At 40.9% G+C, this 15409-nt stretch overlaps 1 protein-coding gene across 1 annotated transcript in view; it reads left to right on the top strand.

Moving 5' to 3' along the window:
- The window catches only part of GRAMD4 (GRAM domain containing 4), a 479241-nt gene that overhangs the window by 122094 nt on the left and 341738 nt on the right, over positions 1-15409 (top strand). Inside the window, exon 2 of the mRNA XM_069229727.1 lies at positions 6699-6909. Within this exon, the coding sequence (XP_069085828.1) occupies positions 6699-6909 (211 nt within the window). The remainder of the gene's footprint in view (positions 1-6698; positions 6910-15409) is intronic.

Raw genomic sequence — 15409 nt, 5'->3', positions numbered from 1 at the left:
CTCACTACACTGCCGGTACCTATGGCCATCCTTCCAAACGATGAGTACAAGAAAAAGCAAATGAGCTACAACCAATATTCAATACTATCCAAAATAATATACAGAGCAAAAAAACAGTAGCAAAAATTCAAAAAATGATATTTATTACATATGTATGTACATCAAAGGCAAACACAAATATCTAAATTATACAGATGTACAGATATTTACATAGAAAGACAACCAAAAGTTTCTATAAATACCTACACATATAAACTAATTGATAGACATCCTTCCAAATGATGTCTGACTACCTTTACCTGATCGGTTCACACTTAAGCCATCATCATTAAGTACATTGTTTATACACGTATTGTAATCACAAAGGATTTTACCAATTTTTGCATTGCGTTCTGAAGTGGCAGAATGCAGCATGCTGTTCTTGTGTGAAACATTCAAATATAAGCCTTAAATTTGTGTCTTTTCTGATTCGATGTTTAGGTCTTAGGCTCGGACACAATGTTGCTGTATTCCACTCTGCAAATTTTAAGTTGGGCAGGATGTGTGTCCTTTCAATGAATGAGTGCTTGTATTGTACTTTTTGCCTTGTGCGAATGCTTAGGCTCAATATATTGTGCATGAGTTGCTTTTGGTGGAATGCTACGATTAAAGCAATAGTCCTCATTATTTGTGAAAGGGAATGTCAGATGTTATAGCTCTTGTCTGTTTATTAGGAAAAGATATTTGACAAGGTCAGCATGAATGACGTATGTCAAAGAAAATAGGCCTTGGTGAGAGTCATTTGTTATTACCCTATGTTAAAGCCTGTAGACAGTTATTTTATTACATAGAAGCTCACAGTTTACTGTAGTCGGCAAGGTGTTTTTTTGTTGGTTACCCTCTGGCAAACAGTGGGGGTAGAAGATTTCCAGTGAGAGAATCCTTACAATGACCTCTTCGAGGTGCTGTATGTTATTTTTCATCTGGAATTTTATGCATAGTTGTAATTTTATGACTGCATACCTAAAGGTTGCTATTAGCTTGTGCGCATTACAATAGGCTTCATTTGGTTAAGGTGACAAACCGCTGATACATTCTAGAGGTCTGATTGGTTCATTGAGAAAATATTTTCAGATGCCATAGGTATGCCATTGGTATGAACTGCTCATTATGAGAAGATAAAAAAGCATTATGGTATAGTTATTTATTGTGCGAACATGTTAATGTCTAAAGGAATTTATTTTTGTATTCTTAAAATGCTATGTTAAAACATGTTAACAGTTATTTCCATACATTGAAGCTCACACAATACTATAGTAGGCAAAGTTTTCGGTTTAAAGCTTTTAGTGTTGCTCCCTCTGACAAATCCTTGGTGTAGAAGATCTGCAATATGATGTTGGTTGTGAGGCCCTCTTACAATAAGCTGTATGTTGGTTTGCCAGAGGTACTTTTGTATTTTTATGACTGTATGCCTGATGGATTTGTTGTGAGAAATCTTATGCCCAATAAAGTTGACCTGAGTCTGTTATGGTGAGAAGTTAGTTGTGAAGGCTATATGTTGGATTGATTCATTTGGAAAATGTTTCAGTTGTCATAGGTCTGATCCGTTTATTTTGAAAAGTATCATAAAGGCAGTAAGACTGACATATCTATTGTGAAAATCATACATTGAAGCAAATATCTCTTGAAGGCTGAATTGTATAGAGGCTAGCTCTGCAGACAGCTATCTTGTAACATTGAATCTCACAGACTACTATAGTAGGGTCGAAGGTTTTAACTGTGAGAACCCTTTTTAATCACCATTTTGAGGGATTGTACATTGCTTTATCAACTTTAATTGTTAACGTATTTGTAATAGGACTTTTTTCACTTTGGTTACTTTGTGGGAACCTGTATGCTTCATACAAGAGGTCTGAAGTTGTTATGGTTACAAGCCAGTGATGAAGGCTATGTGTCTGATTGGTCCAAGAGGAACATTATGCAGTTGCCCTAAGCCTGATTTGTTTTTAGTAAACAGTTATAATTAAGACAGCAGGGCTCACATTCTCCAATATTGATTCCTTAACCCTGCTTTACCACCTGCTTAAAAGAGCTACACAAGGATCCGTCACAATTTTATTGTCTGAATATTTTCCAGATTCTCGCTGAGCGAGGCAGATCTATCATTAATCATGCAGCGTTCCCAAATTGCATCCATCCAGGAGCCTTTAGTCCCTTTAGACCTTGTGCACTGCTTGCAGTATTCTTCAGAGCATTTATGTAGTTTTTTCTTACATGTACAAAAAATATTGAATTTCCATAGATCTGAAGTTATACGGACTTGATGCATATCTAAAGTGACTTTACGCAAAACCTCCTTAGTTAACTAAAATCCTATCAGTTTTAATCGTAGTATGTTCTGGCGAAGTGGTTTGTAGTAATCAAATATTTATATAAACTCTCTAAACAATTTAATTTTTTTCACACACTGCGCAGTCTTAAATCTGACCTCCATAAAGTATTAGGGACCATGAAATTTGTGAATCCAAGTAGCCTATGTTCCGCTATCATTTTAACCAGAACAACAGGGAAAAGCTAGGCGAACGGTGGAGTTTATGGTATTTACAATTTAAATTTGCAAACTCACAATTTATTCGAGAAATTTATTTTCCAGGCTTCATTCATTTTGCTGCAGTTAGTTTGAATATAATCAACACAATTGAAGTTTACACAGCTTACACCTAAACAATAAAAAATGAAACGGGAATGTATGTAAACATCTTGCAGCTTGTTATGCAACTGTCAAAATCTTTAAAATCTTGTCAGATTCGCAAATTGAAAAAATAGGATTACAAAATGCTGAGCTGCCACACTATCTTAGTTGCATCTCTTCCTTTTATTTTTTGAGTCAAAGAAAAGCATAACTGGTACTTTCGCATAACCTGACCTTGAAACAGTAGATTCAAAATATTTTGAGTTCATTGCAAACGCTCCTAACGTTTATTTTCCTTCCATTACCAAAGAAAGAAAGGCACAGTTATAAAAGTTCACATTAACTGGCGTTACACCAAGGTGAGTTTTGGCCAGGGACTATCTGGAGCAGTTTGTGCTGAGCCATAGAATGCATCGACAAATGCCAGAAGCAGTGTCAAAAGGCAAGCCTATTAAAAAACGAACATACATAAAACATGAACGGAAGCCTCTGCATCGTTTCAAGATAATTTATCCGGAGAGGCAGGCAAATGGACAGCAACAAATCAAAATCATTAACGCTCCATTCGTGAGCCTAGAAATAGCAATGTAATGCTGTTTGGACAACCCATAATGTGTAACCAAGCATATTATGTGGGAAATATGAAGTTTGGAAGCTAGTGTTTGGACGGATTTCGCCTGCTCACGCCATGCTCTGCTTTATTTGCTCTGTTTTTCACTCCAGCAGCACTTCGTAGCGACCACAAAGTGACCTTTCGATGCTGTGTACAACAATCCCACAGTTTTACATTTCTCAATTCACCTAGTATAAATAATACTTAACATATTGCGCATACGATTATTTAATATGCATATTCTCAAAATCTGACACTTTTCTAACTGTATTTTACCAACAAGTCTGTACGGATGTTGAATGAGTTCAGACTGAACCATTGTTTTAATTAATATAGAACCTCGAGTGACATTTGTATAAGCATGTTGAGCTAGCGAGGCGCTTTCTACAAGTGATAATGAAACATCGTACACCGATTTAATTATTAAAATTATAATAATGGAAATTTCCTAAGAAACCAGTCATATGCAGTCAAAGGCAGAGGAGTAAAAGACTTTAAATTGCTTAGAATGTTTTCTTTTTGTTGGTCATGTGAGGCATTGTTTGCTGTTTACTTCAGTTTAGCTGGGTGTGTGAAATACAAAATTATGCAATTTAGATCTATCAGTGGCTGTGCTACTGTGCCAGGTACAGCAATGTTTAGCCCTTTGCTTCATGTTGAACCCAACGTACAATAAATTAAACACTTCACTGCTCTGAAAATGGCTTCTATGGACTGTACTTGTAGTCTGATTTTCGATTTAGGCTATAGCTGTGTGATCTGTGACTCTTTGGATAATATCACTTGATTCAATTCAGAAAAACAAGATGGAATCCTGCAGCAAACGAGCCTCATTTCTAATAGTATAGTATGCCTTCAAAGGTGATCGTAGATTGTGGAAACAGTAGCTGATGAATGATAAAAGCCATTAATTTGGTAGCCACTTATAGAGGTATCACAGATTGCATCACCACTTGAAAGTTTGGGGGTGGCAGGTGCTCCTTTGATCTTCTCCACTCTAGTCTTGCCTACTTCCTCTATATGATGAGGTCCATAACATGCCTCACACAAGTGAACTCTCAGCACACTCAGCTGTGGTTGTCAGCCATCAGTAAAGAAGTTCCCCCTGTTCGACATCTGATGCAGGAAGTTGAGCTTTCTCCTATGCCTGAAATGATGCAGACCCAAGTGTGAACATCCCTCTGGAATGTAACCTATTGCTGCCTGTTCCCTGAGTTCATTGCCTGAAGATGAAGCATTATTCAGGCAGGCAGCTTCAGAATGGGCAAGAAACTCATTGAACCTTATGCTTTTGCTTTCAAGCTTCATCTCCCAAATCACGTGGAGCAGATCCAAAAATAGCAGTAAAAAGCGATGTGCCGTCCAAGGTCGTTGATCAGTGGCTACTGTTTTCTTCTCTTCTTAGGCATTCTCCTTTACTTCAGGCTCAGATGCACCGCCCAGCCCAGCTTCCTCCAGTGCACTCATTCATTGGGGTTTTGTTTGCAAATTAACTGCAACAGGATGCATGCTTCCATCCATGTTTACTGGTTCTGGAGCAGCTGCCTGCTTTTGCTTGTGGCTCTGTTCCCAGCCTGTTGTTGCTTTAGAGTCTGATGCCTTAACCCTTGCCTACAATCAGTAGTTGCACCCCTGCAGCATTTCCTGGGCCAGTCTATCATAGCAAAATAATTGTAGGTAAGGAGGATAATTGTATGTATGTAGTAGTGGTAGCCAGTAATGACAATATAGAGGGGGGCGAGGGTGCCCCCCCCTCCACCCATACACCTGCACACTCACTCCCATGCATTCACATATGAGCACATACATACATTCACAACACTCAACTGGTACAAGAATATCCTTTCAGATTTTTCTTCCACTGCTACGCAGGGTTGGCACACTTGCGAGAGCAGAGTCAAACACCGTACTCTGTCCACAACATAAGAGGTTCTCTGCACCCATATGTTGATGGGGTCAGACTGCTGAGGGGCTGCACACCTGAAGCAAGGGCATAAATGTAGAATAGCACAGTAGATGTAAAGTATTGATAGCAAGTGGCAGGTCATGTTCTACATATTAATAACATATTATAAAGGAGTCTTTAAGAGCGTGAACAAATACGCATGCAGTTGCTACAGTTGTCAAACACTAGTCCCTCTGTTTATCTACTTGTCATACTCATCCCCCAATCAACCAGTTCTGTGTCCAGTTCAGTCACTCATACAGTCATCCGTCAGTTATGCGTTCATTCATTCACTTGCAATTATGTGTTTACCAATGAAAATTCCTCTTGCATTTATGCACCATAATTTGACATTGATTGATTCCTCTACCCCAAACCCATGAAAGCTTACATATGACAATGTTATCACCAGAAGCGTATAGCCGTGCATTGCTTACTATGTGCGTGCAGAGGTGAGATGTGACAGTCGTCCTTCTGGAATTATACACAAATGGACATGGAAGTGTATGCAGAAAAGGAGTACCGTTGTATTTTGGCACTTAAAAAATCAATGCTTTTATAGACCCTTGTGTCTACTTGGTTTGTATTAGGCTTTTTTCCCCACGATGGAAGAATACTTTGGGGATCAGCTGGAGTATGCCACTTGTAAAGGTGCCTCTGTCAGAGACTGGATGTATCAAGAGCAAAAAAAAACTGTATTATAATTTTGTAGAAATGTACAGACTCGCCACGTAGTGGAGAACGATTTAATAGGTGCTATCCATCTAAACAACTACTGCTGCTATTCCTTGTAGTCACCCTTGGCTTCATGTGTTCCTACAAGGGACAAACCATATAAAATAATAACTAGGATTTTTTTAATGGGGCCTTGCAAATGTTATTTGTGCCAAATGTATTTCTGTCTATAAGGACACAAGTAATATTGTACAGCGGTTTTTGTGTATAAGGTGTGGTTCTAATGGTGGTAGTTGTCGAAACAAGGTTAGATCGGGGCTTTGAAGTGAGGTCTTATTGTCTCTGGAGCATGAAAATACGCGGCCCATATTCTGTATTTGTGTTATTAAATGTGATTTATGGTGTTTGGATATTTTTTATTAATTTCGTCAGTATATTCATTTTGGTAGATTTGTCACAGATTTTCAAACAAATATCAAATAACTCCGACTACAAGTTTAACCATGAAAGTGTCTAATGGCAAACACGGCCACGGGCCCTTATAGTCCTGGCATTTCCTGTATATTCACCCTCAGTTACGTCCTTCATTCCCAAATATATTTGCACTTTTAAATGACACTTTAAATTTGTATAGTGGTAAGAGAAAAAAGTTGTCATTTTAGGGTTGTTGTACGTTTTGTTTTTATGCCAACATCAGAAATACACAATTTGATACTGATTGAGTGCCTGAGTTAAAAATATTTGTGGATGCTTTTCATTCTAACACTCGAAGCATATTCTCATTTATCTTGCAGAGATCCCAACCATCATGTAAAAGTGAAGCAAAAAGGTTCAGTGCTTAACATGCTAAAGAAATTGGACAAAATAAGGTTCAGAGGTCACAAGAGAGACGAGTTCCTTGATTTGGCTGAGTCTCCAAATGCATCAGACACTGAATATGGTGATGAAATCCCATTGAAAATGTCTCGAACATCTACACGGGACAATGAAGAAATAAGAGACCCTGTAAGTATTGTTTTAGTGTGGATTTCTTATTTTTTGGGAAACGTGTTTTGTCAGTTCTTAGAAATTCTAAAGTTTGATCTATCTAAAAAAGTTGAAGTGTCTGAGTGATGACAAAGAGCAAACTTTGGAGAGTATGGTTTTAGTCATTCTCACAGAATTGTGGAAGATTAAGCCAGGTACAATACAGTTTGTTTACATGGGCATCATAGAGTCACAGAGGTTCTTTTCGTCTCTAGCCTTCCCATACCACACTGGGGTTTAAGGAAACAAGGGTCTACAACAGATCCTTGGATCACGTGCCCACCCAGGACTGTCTGGGAATCCATTTGGATGGTGATCTGCAGTGGGCTCACAGTTATCCAAAATCAATACCATCTTGGCCCAGCAAGCAGGATCTGTGCTGACATTTGCTAAATCCTTTGGCAATCACTCAGTAGGGTCAGCAATGCTGGTGTACAAAATGACAGCAAGGGTGGCAAGTTCATATGGTGCTGAGATCTGGGTTTACATGAAAACTTCAGCAATGCAAATCACAAAAAACAACTTTATATGACCGTTACTGCGCCTGGTCTCTGGAACACCAATGGCCGCCCTGAGAATAGACCTAGATATTGGAAAAATTGAGGCTCACAAAGCATTGGCACCACTAAAATATTGTATTTGCGTTTGGTCTAAGGGGGAACTCGCATCCTATAGAACCACATTAATGGACATTTTGAAGATACATGAGTATTTTACATTACCATGGTTTGCCCATCTATCAAATGTCCTAGTTAACGTTGCCCTAAAATAACTTTGGCTCCATCCAGAAACCATCACAAACAAATCAAGTGAAGGTTAATCAAGCAGGCCCCTTGCCAAAATGCTGCGTGTCATCCAACCAAGGTCAGGTCCCTGCAGCTTTTATTGACATCATCTAGCCATCAGAAAAAAAGATCTCTTTATCTAAAATGTCGAACTTAAACATTGCTGGTGGCTTCAGTAACCAAAAGGTGGTCATCAAACCCTGGTTATGGGTCAGATTATTGCTTGTGCTCTTTGGGCAGCCAGGAAATATTATCTCACTTCTTCTTGCTGTGTCACAATACACTAAGTCTACTCAAGCAATACCTATGTCCACTCTTTATACATTTTAATATCAGGAAGTGTAACAAAGCTGAAGCTCTTTGAATGAGATCAGACAACAGAAACATTGTTTTGGTTATTTTGTTTCTCATCTACAAAGCCTGGAATGCAAACACAGAAGTTCAGAAAAACCATGTTCAATGATAGACATCACATTATCATTAAGCCATGGCTCACTTTTTGAATGACTCTCATCAAATCTTTTTAGCCCAAGCCTGGCACTTCCTAAAGCTTACACAAAACTGTCCAACTGTGCTTTTAATGTTATTAGAATGTCGACCTTTTGACATTTTCCAACACATCCTTTAGCCTGGGGTCAGCTCTTAGCACTTAACGTTTTTTTAAGTCTTTATGAAATTGTCTAAGTGTATGTTGAAGTTGCCCTGTCACTGATGTTGTGGAGTCAGGAAATGAAAGATCAACACAACTCTGTTAGGCAAATAATATGAGCATTTATAAATAACTGCCAGGAGGGCAGCACAGCTCAGTGACTGATACCATACTCAACTTTGTCATCACAAAGAACTTCTTTTACAGTTTCAAAATACCTTGAATGTGTATTATCACTTGTCATGCATATTGATTTAAGCGCTTACTTGGTACATTGTTATCTCTGCTTACGTTAGCACAAAGCAATATTTCTCCTTGGGAAAGCATCTAATTACACGTTTACAGAAAAGCAAAGGTTACACATCTGTCATGGACACATTTGTTAATAATCACAGTACTTTTGATCTCACGTTCTAAAGCCTATCAGAATGTCCTTCCTCACCTAACTCCACGCTTGGAAACATTTCTGTCTGTCCTCCCTTGCATAGCTGCTGGCCTTCAAGCATCTAAGCTTATTGTGTTCCCTTTCCAAAACCACTATGATATACACTTTCCCTTGTGACCGTGAATCAGAATGTGCAGCCCTCCCTGTGGGTGTGTTATCAAGTTATGGCTCAAGCTTTCGTGTTGTGGCCTTCTACTTCCATCTCTATTATGAATAAATGTTTCTGCACATCCCTGTCCTTGCACCCCAGCATCCTCTCTATCCTTGGCTCTCTATTTGGACATCATGAACGTTTTAGGCCTGTATTCTTCTCTGACCAAAGTCCGATTCTGCACCTTTTCCTCCTAATTCATGCATTAGCAAAAGTGTGCCTTCTCCTTTTTCCATATTGTTAGTAACATTCCCCCCTTTAGTTGAACTTTCAACTACTTCCTCACCTTCCCTGCTACATACATTAATTAGTGTGTATATGTTGTCCTTATCCTCCCGCACTTTCCTGGCCGTCCTAATAGTGAACATCTCACCCAACTTCTGGCTAACCCTCTTACTGAATCCTACCACTACCTGGAAGATACAGGAAATCAATAGGATCACCACAAGGATCGGGAATAATCCCTTAAACAGTCCTAACAATCAGGATGGCATCCATCAAACCACCCTGAAAACCATTCATCGGGGGAAACCCCCGTCGTCTGCCATCTTCTTCCGCAGGTTATGTAGAGTCTGTATGGCCTCCATTATTGTTCCGTTGTCCGCATCGTTAGCTGGCACGTATGTACAGCAGGCAGTTCCGCTTTTGGCACAAACCCCACCCTCCATGGCCATCGTCAAGTCTAGCACATACCTAGGCTGCATAAGCATCACCCTCACAGCCTGCATTTCTTCCTTGACTGCATTGAAACCATCTTCAGTCACGTTGATGGTCTTCATCAGTTCCCATCGGGTTATTTGCAGCCAGCGGACAGTTGTCTTTGCTTTGATGAATGGGGAGATGCTTCCGAAGAGCAACTGGGCATAATTTAACAACCTGTGCTCTTGTGGAACGTCTTTTCAGGTTGTAGTGCCTAAATAATCTGCAGATCTCTTCTTCTGATAATGGTGTTGCAAGGTAATTGAACGGCTCATGGGATGGTCATGTAACTTTGAAATGTCCACCCCCGGAATCACCAAGGAGGGGGTGTGCACAGTAACCAAAGAACAGAGACCCTTCCATCCGGGAGGAAGTCACAAATACAGCCATTCTCCGCACTGCCAATAGTAGGCCATCAGACTGGAGGTTCCCTATTGCATGTCAGCATTATACCTTGTGGTGATGCAGCTGATGTTCCTCCCCACCGGGACTGTTCCATTCCCCCTGAAACATAAAAAGAACACAATTGGTGTTCTAACTGCTCGAAGAGTGGATGGCGTTTCTACCCGGGTTAATCTAGATATATTTTCGTCCCATATAGTCTGACATTTTTGTTGCATGCTATTGTGACTCTGATTCCCCATCCATAAGGAGAGAGCTCTACATCCAAATGTTGTGCAATGGTGCTACTGACCATGGACATATACTGATCCATTAACTCGAAAATATGGCCTCTCTTGACAATCATAGGGCATAGGTGTGGCTGAGTAGTTCTCACAGAAAAGTGTAGGTCGTGATATTCCCAGGAATCCCTGCTCTAACATTCTAGTTTTCCATTTGTTACTCTTATACCTCATGACCCCTGTCTCAGCCATTGTTTCCAAGTTCACTATTAACTCTTTGCAGTCTGTCAGGACATTCATTATATCAGCTAATTCCTCCCTATATTGTGTGGTGTTTATTGAAAACGGTCCCTGCTTTATCTGTAAGGGTTGCATCCATGCTCGCATTCTTCAAAGATACAGGTGTAATAAACATTGGGTAATATTCGGGGGTACCTCTTTTGATGATTGCAGCCTGTCTGTGTCACTAGCATGTGGAATCAGGGAACAAACAAAACATGACTTATTAGTAGTCTTCATGCCTATCTCTGTCATATGCTGGTACCACATATTATCTAACAAACTAACATGGATATTATGGGATACATTTTCATACTTATATACTTCTCTCTGCTAGCGCTTAGTATGCTGACATATTGCCACGCATGGGCTAGAATACAATTGAAATTCAATTGCTAACATAACAGGACATGAACAGAAGAACAAAATTAAAATACATAACTGTCCGCTAGCAGTATCAAATACGAACTCCGCTTGTATCTTTAAAGGGGATGTTGTCCTTCGTCTTTCTCTTTGCCCTTCTCTGAAAGTTCCTGTGAAGATGGTGATGCGTGACATGAAGCAGGGGCCAATCGAACGTCTGACAGATGTATCCATGGCTTCCTGCCCTCCACTTTCACTGCTGTATAGGGGTACTCTGGATAACTAAGTAGGGGCCCTCGAACTTACTGTCCCTCCATCGTCGTACAAAATTGTGGATGTACACTTGTTGGCCCAAAGAAATCGGACTGGTTTGCTGGGCTGGGGTGGTGCACTTCTCCTGTCGCAACACCTGTTTAGAGAAGAACTTGGCAGACTTCAATAACTGAGATAAATACCAGTTCATCTCCTGTCCTAAAACTTCAGCTGTCTTTTGAGCGTCTGTCGAGCTATTGTTAAGGGAGTCGGCATTGGACTCCCTTTTACTGTCTGGTGAGGGGTCAAGTGATGATCACTTCCTGGTTGGCTTCTGAGAGCATATCAAGCCAGTGGAAGGCAATATAGCCAGTTTTTCTGCAGTGTGGCACATAGTTTACTGATTTTGTTTTTTGAAAGTCCATTAAGGCGTTCCACTATACCATTACTTTGGGGATGATAAACAGATGACAATTTGATTTATTCCTAGAGAGGTGCAGATGTACATTGCGTTAACAAAATGAGTGCCGTTATCTGAGCTGATCGCTTCTACGATTCCCCACCTAGGTATCACCTCTCTTATCAGAAAATTGGCTACTGCTTTAGCATCATTATGTACACATGGTCCTGCCTCGATCCACCTTGAGAAAGGGCAGACCACCACAATACGGTATCTGTAAATGTTACATCTCTCAATCATGTAGACAAAATCTAAATGTAGATTTTTAAAGGGGCCTGTCGGACGTGGTATTGTTGAGGTAATTACTTTTGGTGTGGGTCTAGGGCTGTATTGTTGGCATACTCCACATTCTGCAATATAAATAGTATCATTTCAGATAATTGTTTAATGAACCTATCTGTCTGTCGCGTAGCAAGCATATATTCTTTGGCAGTATGTGCATGGAGGTGTAGTTGCTCTAGGGCTGTATATAACAGAGCTTGTGGCATTACTGGTTTACCTGTGCTTTCTTGCCTATAGATGAAATCTGTTGGCAACTGTATACACGCTCGCTGTTCCCACAGCTCCCTTTCATGAGGTAGTGCTTGTTCTTGCAATTCGCATAAATGTAACTGTGGTGTCTCTGTATATGGGGGTGGTAATTCGGTAGCATTCTGTTGTCTGGTTGTCATCATCCCTAGTGTGTGTTCATGGTGTTCCCTATAATTTGGAGACGTTTTAGCTGCTTCTTTTGCTGCCCAGTCTGCCAAGGCATTACCCCTGGAGACAAGGTCTTGCTTGTTGGTGTGTGCTGCACATTTTATAACTGCTACCTTAGATGGAAGAGTTGAAGCCTTTATCAATTGCACCAATAAATCTTTATGCATTACAGAGGATCCATCATATTTAAGAAATCTCCTCCTTTCCCACCTGTGAATGCTAGAATGCACAGTGGTGGTGACATATGCTGAATTTGAATAAATGGTAACCTCTAGTCCTTTAGCTTGCTGCATTGCTTTAATGATGACTACTAATTCTGCAGCTTGTACTGAGAAATTAGAAGGAAGTGGTATTTGACTCACTATTTGCAAGGTGTCAGATGATCCCTGCTGTTCGGCTTTCACAACGGCTGCTCTAGAGGGCCTAAACCCAGTTTCCTGATCTATGAAAGAGGACCCATCAACAAAGAGCAACGTGCTCCCAGGGATGGGGCTTCTCCCTCCTTACTCCCTTCTTCTGGGGTGTAATTGTCATAGTCATGTACTTGTTCATCGTCAGAAACTGGGTGTGCAAAGAACGTTGCTGGATTAACTGTGTGCCATTGAACCACTTGCAATGATGGTATTGAAAGTATTACTTCATATCCAGATACCCTTTGAGTTGTAAGGGTGCTGTTGCTTTTTTGCAAGATGGCGAATACCGCATGCTCTACACACAGTGTTAAAGGTGATCCCACATCTATAGTGGTGCTTTTCGGGCCTGCAAAAGCTGCTGCAGCAAGTGCTTGCTCACATGGATAATGCCCTTTCATGACGGGATCTAGCAGCCCACTGTATTAGGCAATTGGCTTGTGTCCCATAGATGTCTTTTGAGTTAGTACCGCTGTCATCATCATTCAATTACAATGGCAGAAGAGGTAGAATGTTTTATTCTAATCAGGTGTACCTAACACTGGGGCGTTTGTGATTGTTGTCTTTAGCTCCAGGAAGGCTTTCTCCCTTCTGTCAGTCCATCCGATTTTATTTGTATTTGTGTGGGACTCCTTTTAAGGCAGTTAGAAGTAGTGCGGTCAAAGTGGCATAATCGAATACCCACTACCTCACATAATTACGGAGTCCTAAAAACTTCTGCATTTGTTTTGTGGTTGTGGGCTTGGGCATGTTCCTGATGCTCTCTATTCTCTCCGGTGTCACCCTCCTCCCATCTTTGTGTATTATCTCTCCCCAAATAGTGGACCTCTGTCTGCACGTATTGCAATTTATTTTTGTCCACTTTGTAACCTTTTTCTGCAAGCATGCAGAGGAGACCAGTGGTGTCTTCTCTACATATGTCTTCAGTAGCACTACAAACCATGATATCCACGTATTGTAACAGAGTACTCTTGCATTTTATGTTTGCTGAATCCTTTTTCACTGTTCTGTTAAAAATGCTTGGGGACTCACAGAAGCCTTGTGGGAGCCTTCTAAAGCAATATTGCGTCTCTTTAGACGTGAATCCAGTCAAATATTGGCTGTCGGAATGCAATGGAATGCTGAAAAACTCATTTTTCAAATCGACCACTGAAAAATAAGTGGCATCCTTTAGGAATGTTTTGTCAGTATGACTGATAGGTTGAGTACCACTGGAAATTCTGGTATCACTACATTGTTTACGGAGCGCAAATCCTGAATCATTCTCCAAGTTCCCCTCTTGGCCTTCCATATTGGAAAAATCGGTGTGTTGCACGGTGTCGATCTCTCATATATTACTCCCTGCTCAAGTACCTCTTGGATTGTAGTTAGGATGCCGCCTTCTGCCTCTTTGGACAAGGGGTAGTGGTATAATCTGGCCCGTATTGCTCCAGGTTTCAATGTAATTTTCACAGGCTCCGCCCCTTTGATCAGTCCTACATCATATGCCCCCTTTTTCCACAACACTTATGGTACTTTTGCCGCATCTTTTTCTATTATTGTTAAGTCTTGTGAGTGTCTGAACACTGTCTAGTATTGCAACTTCACTCAATTGGCAATGTCCATCTCAAACACAACTGTCTCAATTCGTGGGCAATCATCAAATACTTCTTCGTCTGATATATCTCTTAATTTAACCCCAGGATCTGCGAATACTATTGATGCCCACATTTCCTGTCTCCTGTCAACTGCCATTAGCACGGCATATGTTGAACTTATTTGAAGGGTGGATATTTCCAATATCATTTCAGGTTGTACTATCGGATCCACAGGCTCGTAAGCTCTGAACAGCAGTTCCTTTGGTAATTGCACTGTTTTCGCTAGAAGCGCTGGTGTGTGCTATCAATGCATGTATGCCGCGCAATAAAAGCCTCTGTGTCGACAGGAACTGCTCTGACCTGCCGTCCTAGCTCCTCATGAGCTGTGAGGGACAGTATTCTGCTCAGTGTGACACCTGGTGTGTAACATACCATTGATCCCTCCTCCACGAAGGAGATGGTCATATTCATTTTGCTCATTAGGTCTCTCCCAAAAAGATTGACTGGTGACTATGGGGAATATAATAGTGGCCCTTCAAATTATTTATCTCCTACAATCATGCTTACTGATTTGGTGAATGGAACCCTCCTCATAGCCCCAGAAAACCCTTGTGTGTCCATTAAGTTACAAGAAAGTGGTATTGTTCCTTCCTTTATCCATGATTTGGTGGCCCCAGTGTTGATTAAAAACCTGTAGGGGTGACCTTCCATGGCTGCCATCACAGTGGGTTCCTCATCAGACCTGTGGGTTACTGATAGTATTGGACACACAGTGCCCATATGCAGGCTCTGTCATTGGGTATAATTGTGAGTTTGCATTCCCCCAAATATTTGGGGTGATGCATAAAAGGGTTTGCCTCCTTGCACTGTTACTCCTCCCACCTAAACCTGTGCTTGCCATCCCGTAGTATTGTTGACACCTTGGGGCCCGCCCTGCGACATTGGCCCCTGTGGTGCAACCCACATGGCTTTAGGGCCCTGCAGGGGCCCCTGCATTGCTTGTTGCTGGGGCACCCATTGCACCTATTGAGGCCTCACCTGCCCCTACTGGGCATTCCAACTTTGTGCTCTCATCCTTTTTTCTGGC

The sequence above is a fragment of the Pleurodeles waltl genome, chromosome 4_1 (genome assembly GCF_031143425.1).
Source record: "Pleurodeles waltl isolate 20211129_DDA chromosome 4_1, aPleWal1.hap1.20221129, whole genome shotgun sequence".
Taxonomy (NCBI): domain Eukaryota; kingdom Metazoa; phylum Chordata; class Amphibia; order Caudata; family Salamandridae; genus Pleurodeles; species Pleurodeles waltl.
Note: the sequence above shows the minus strand (reverse complement) of the source record. Positions and strands in the feature narration are given on the sequence as shown.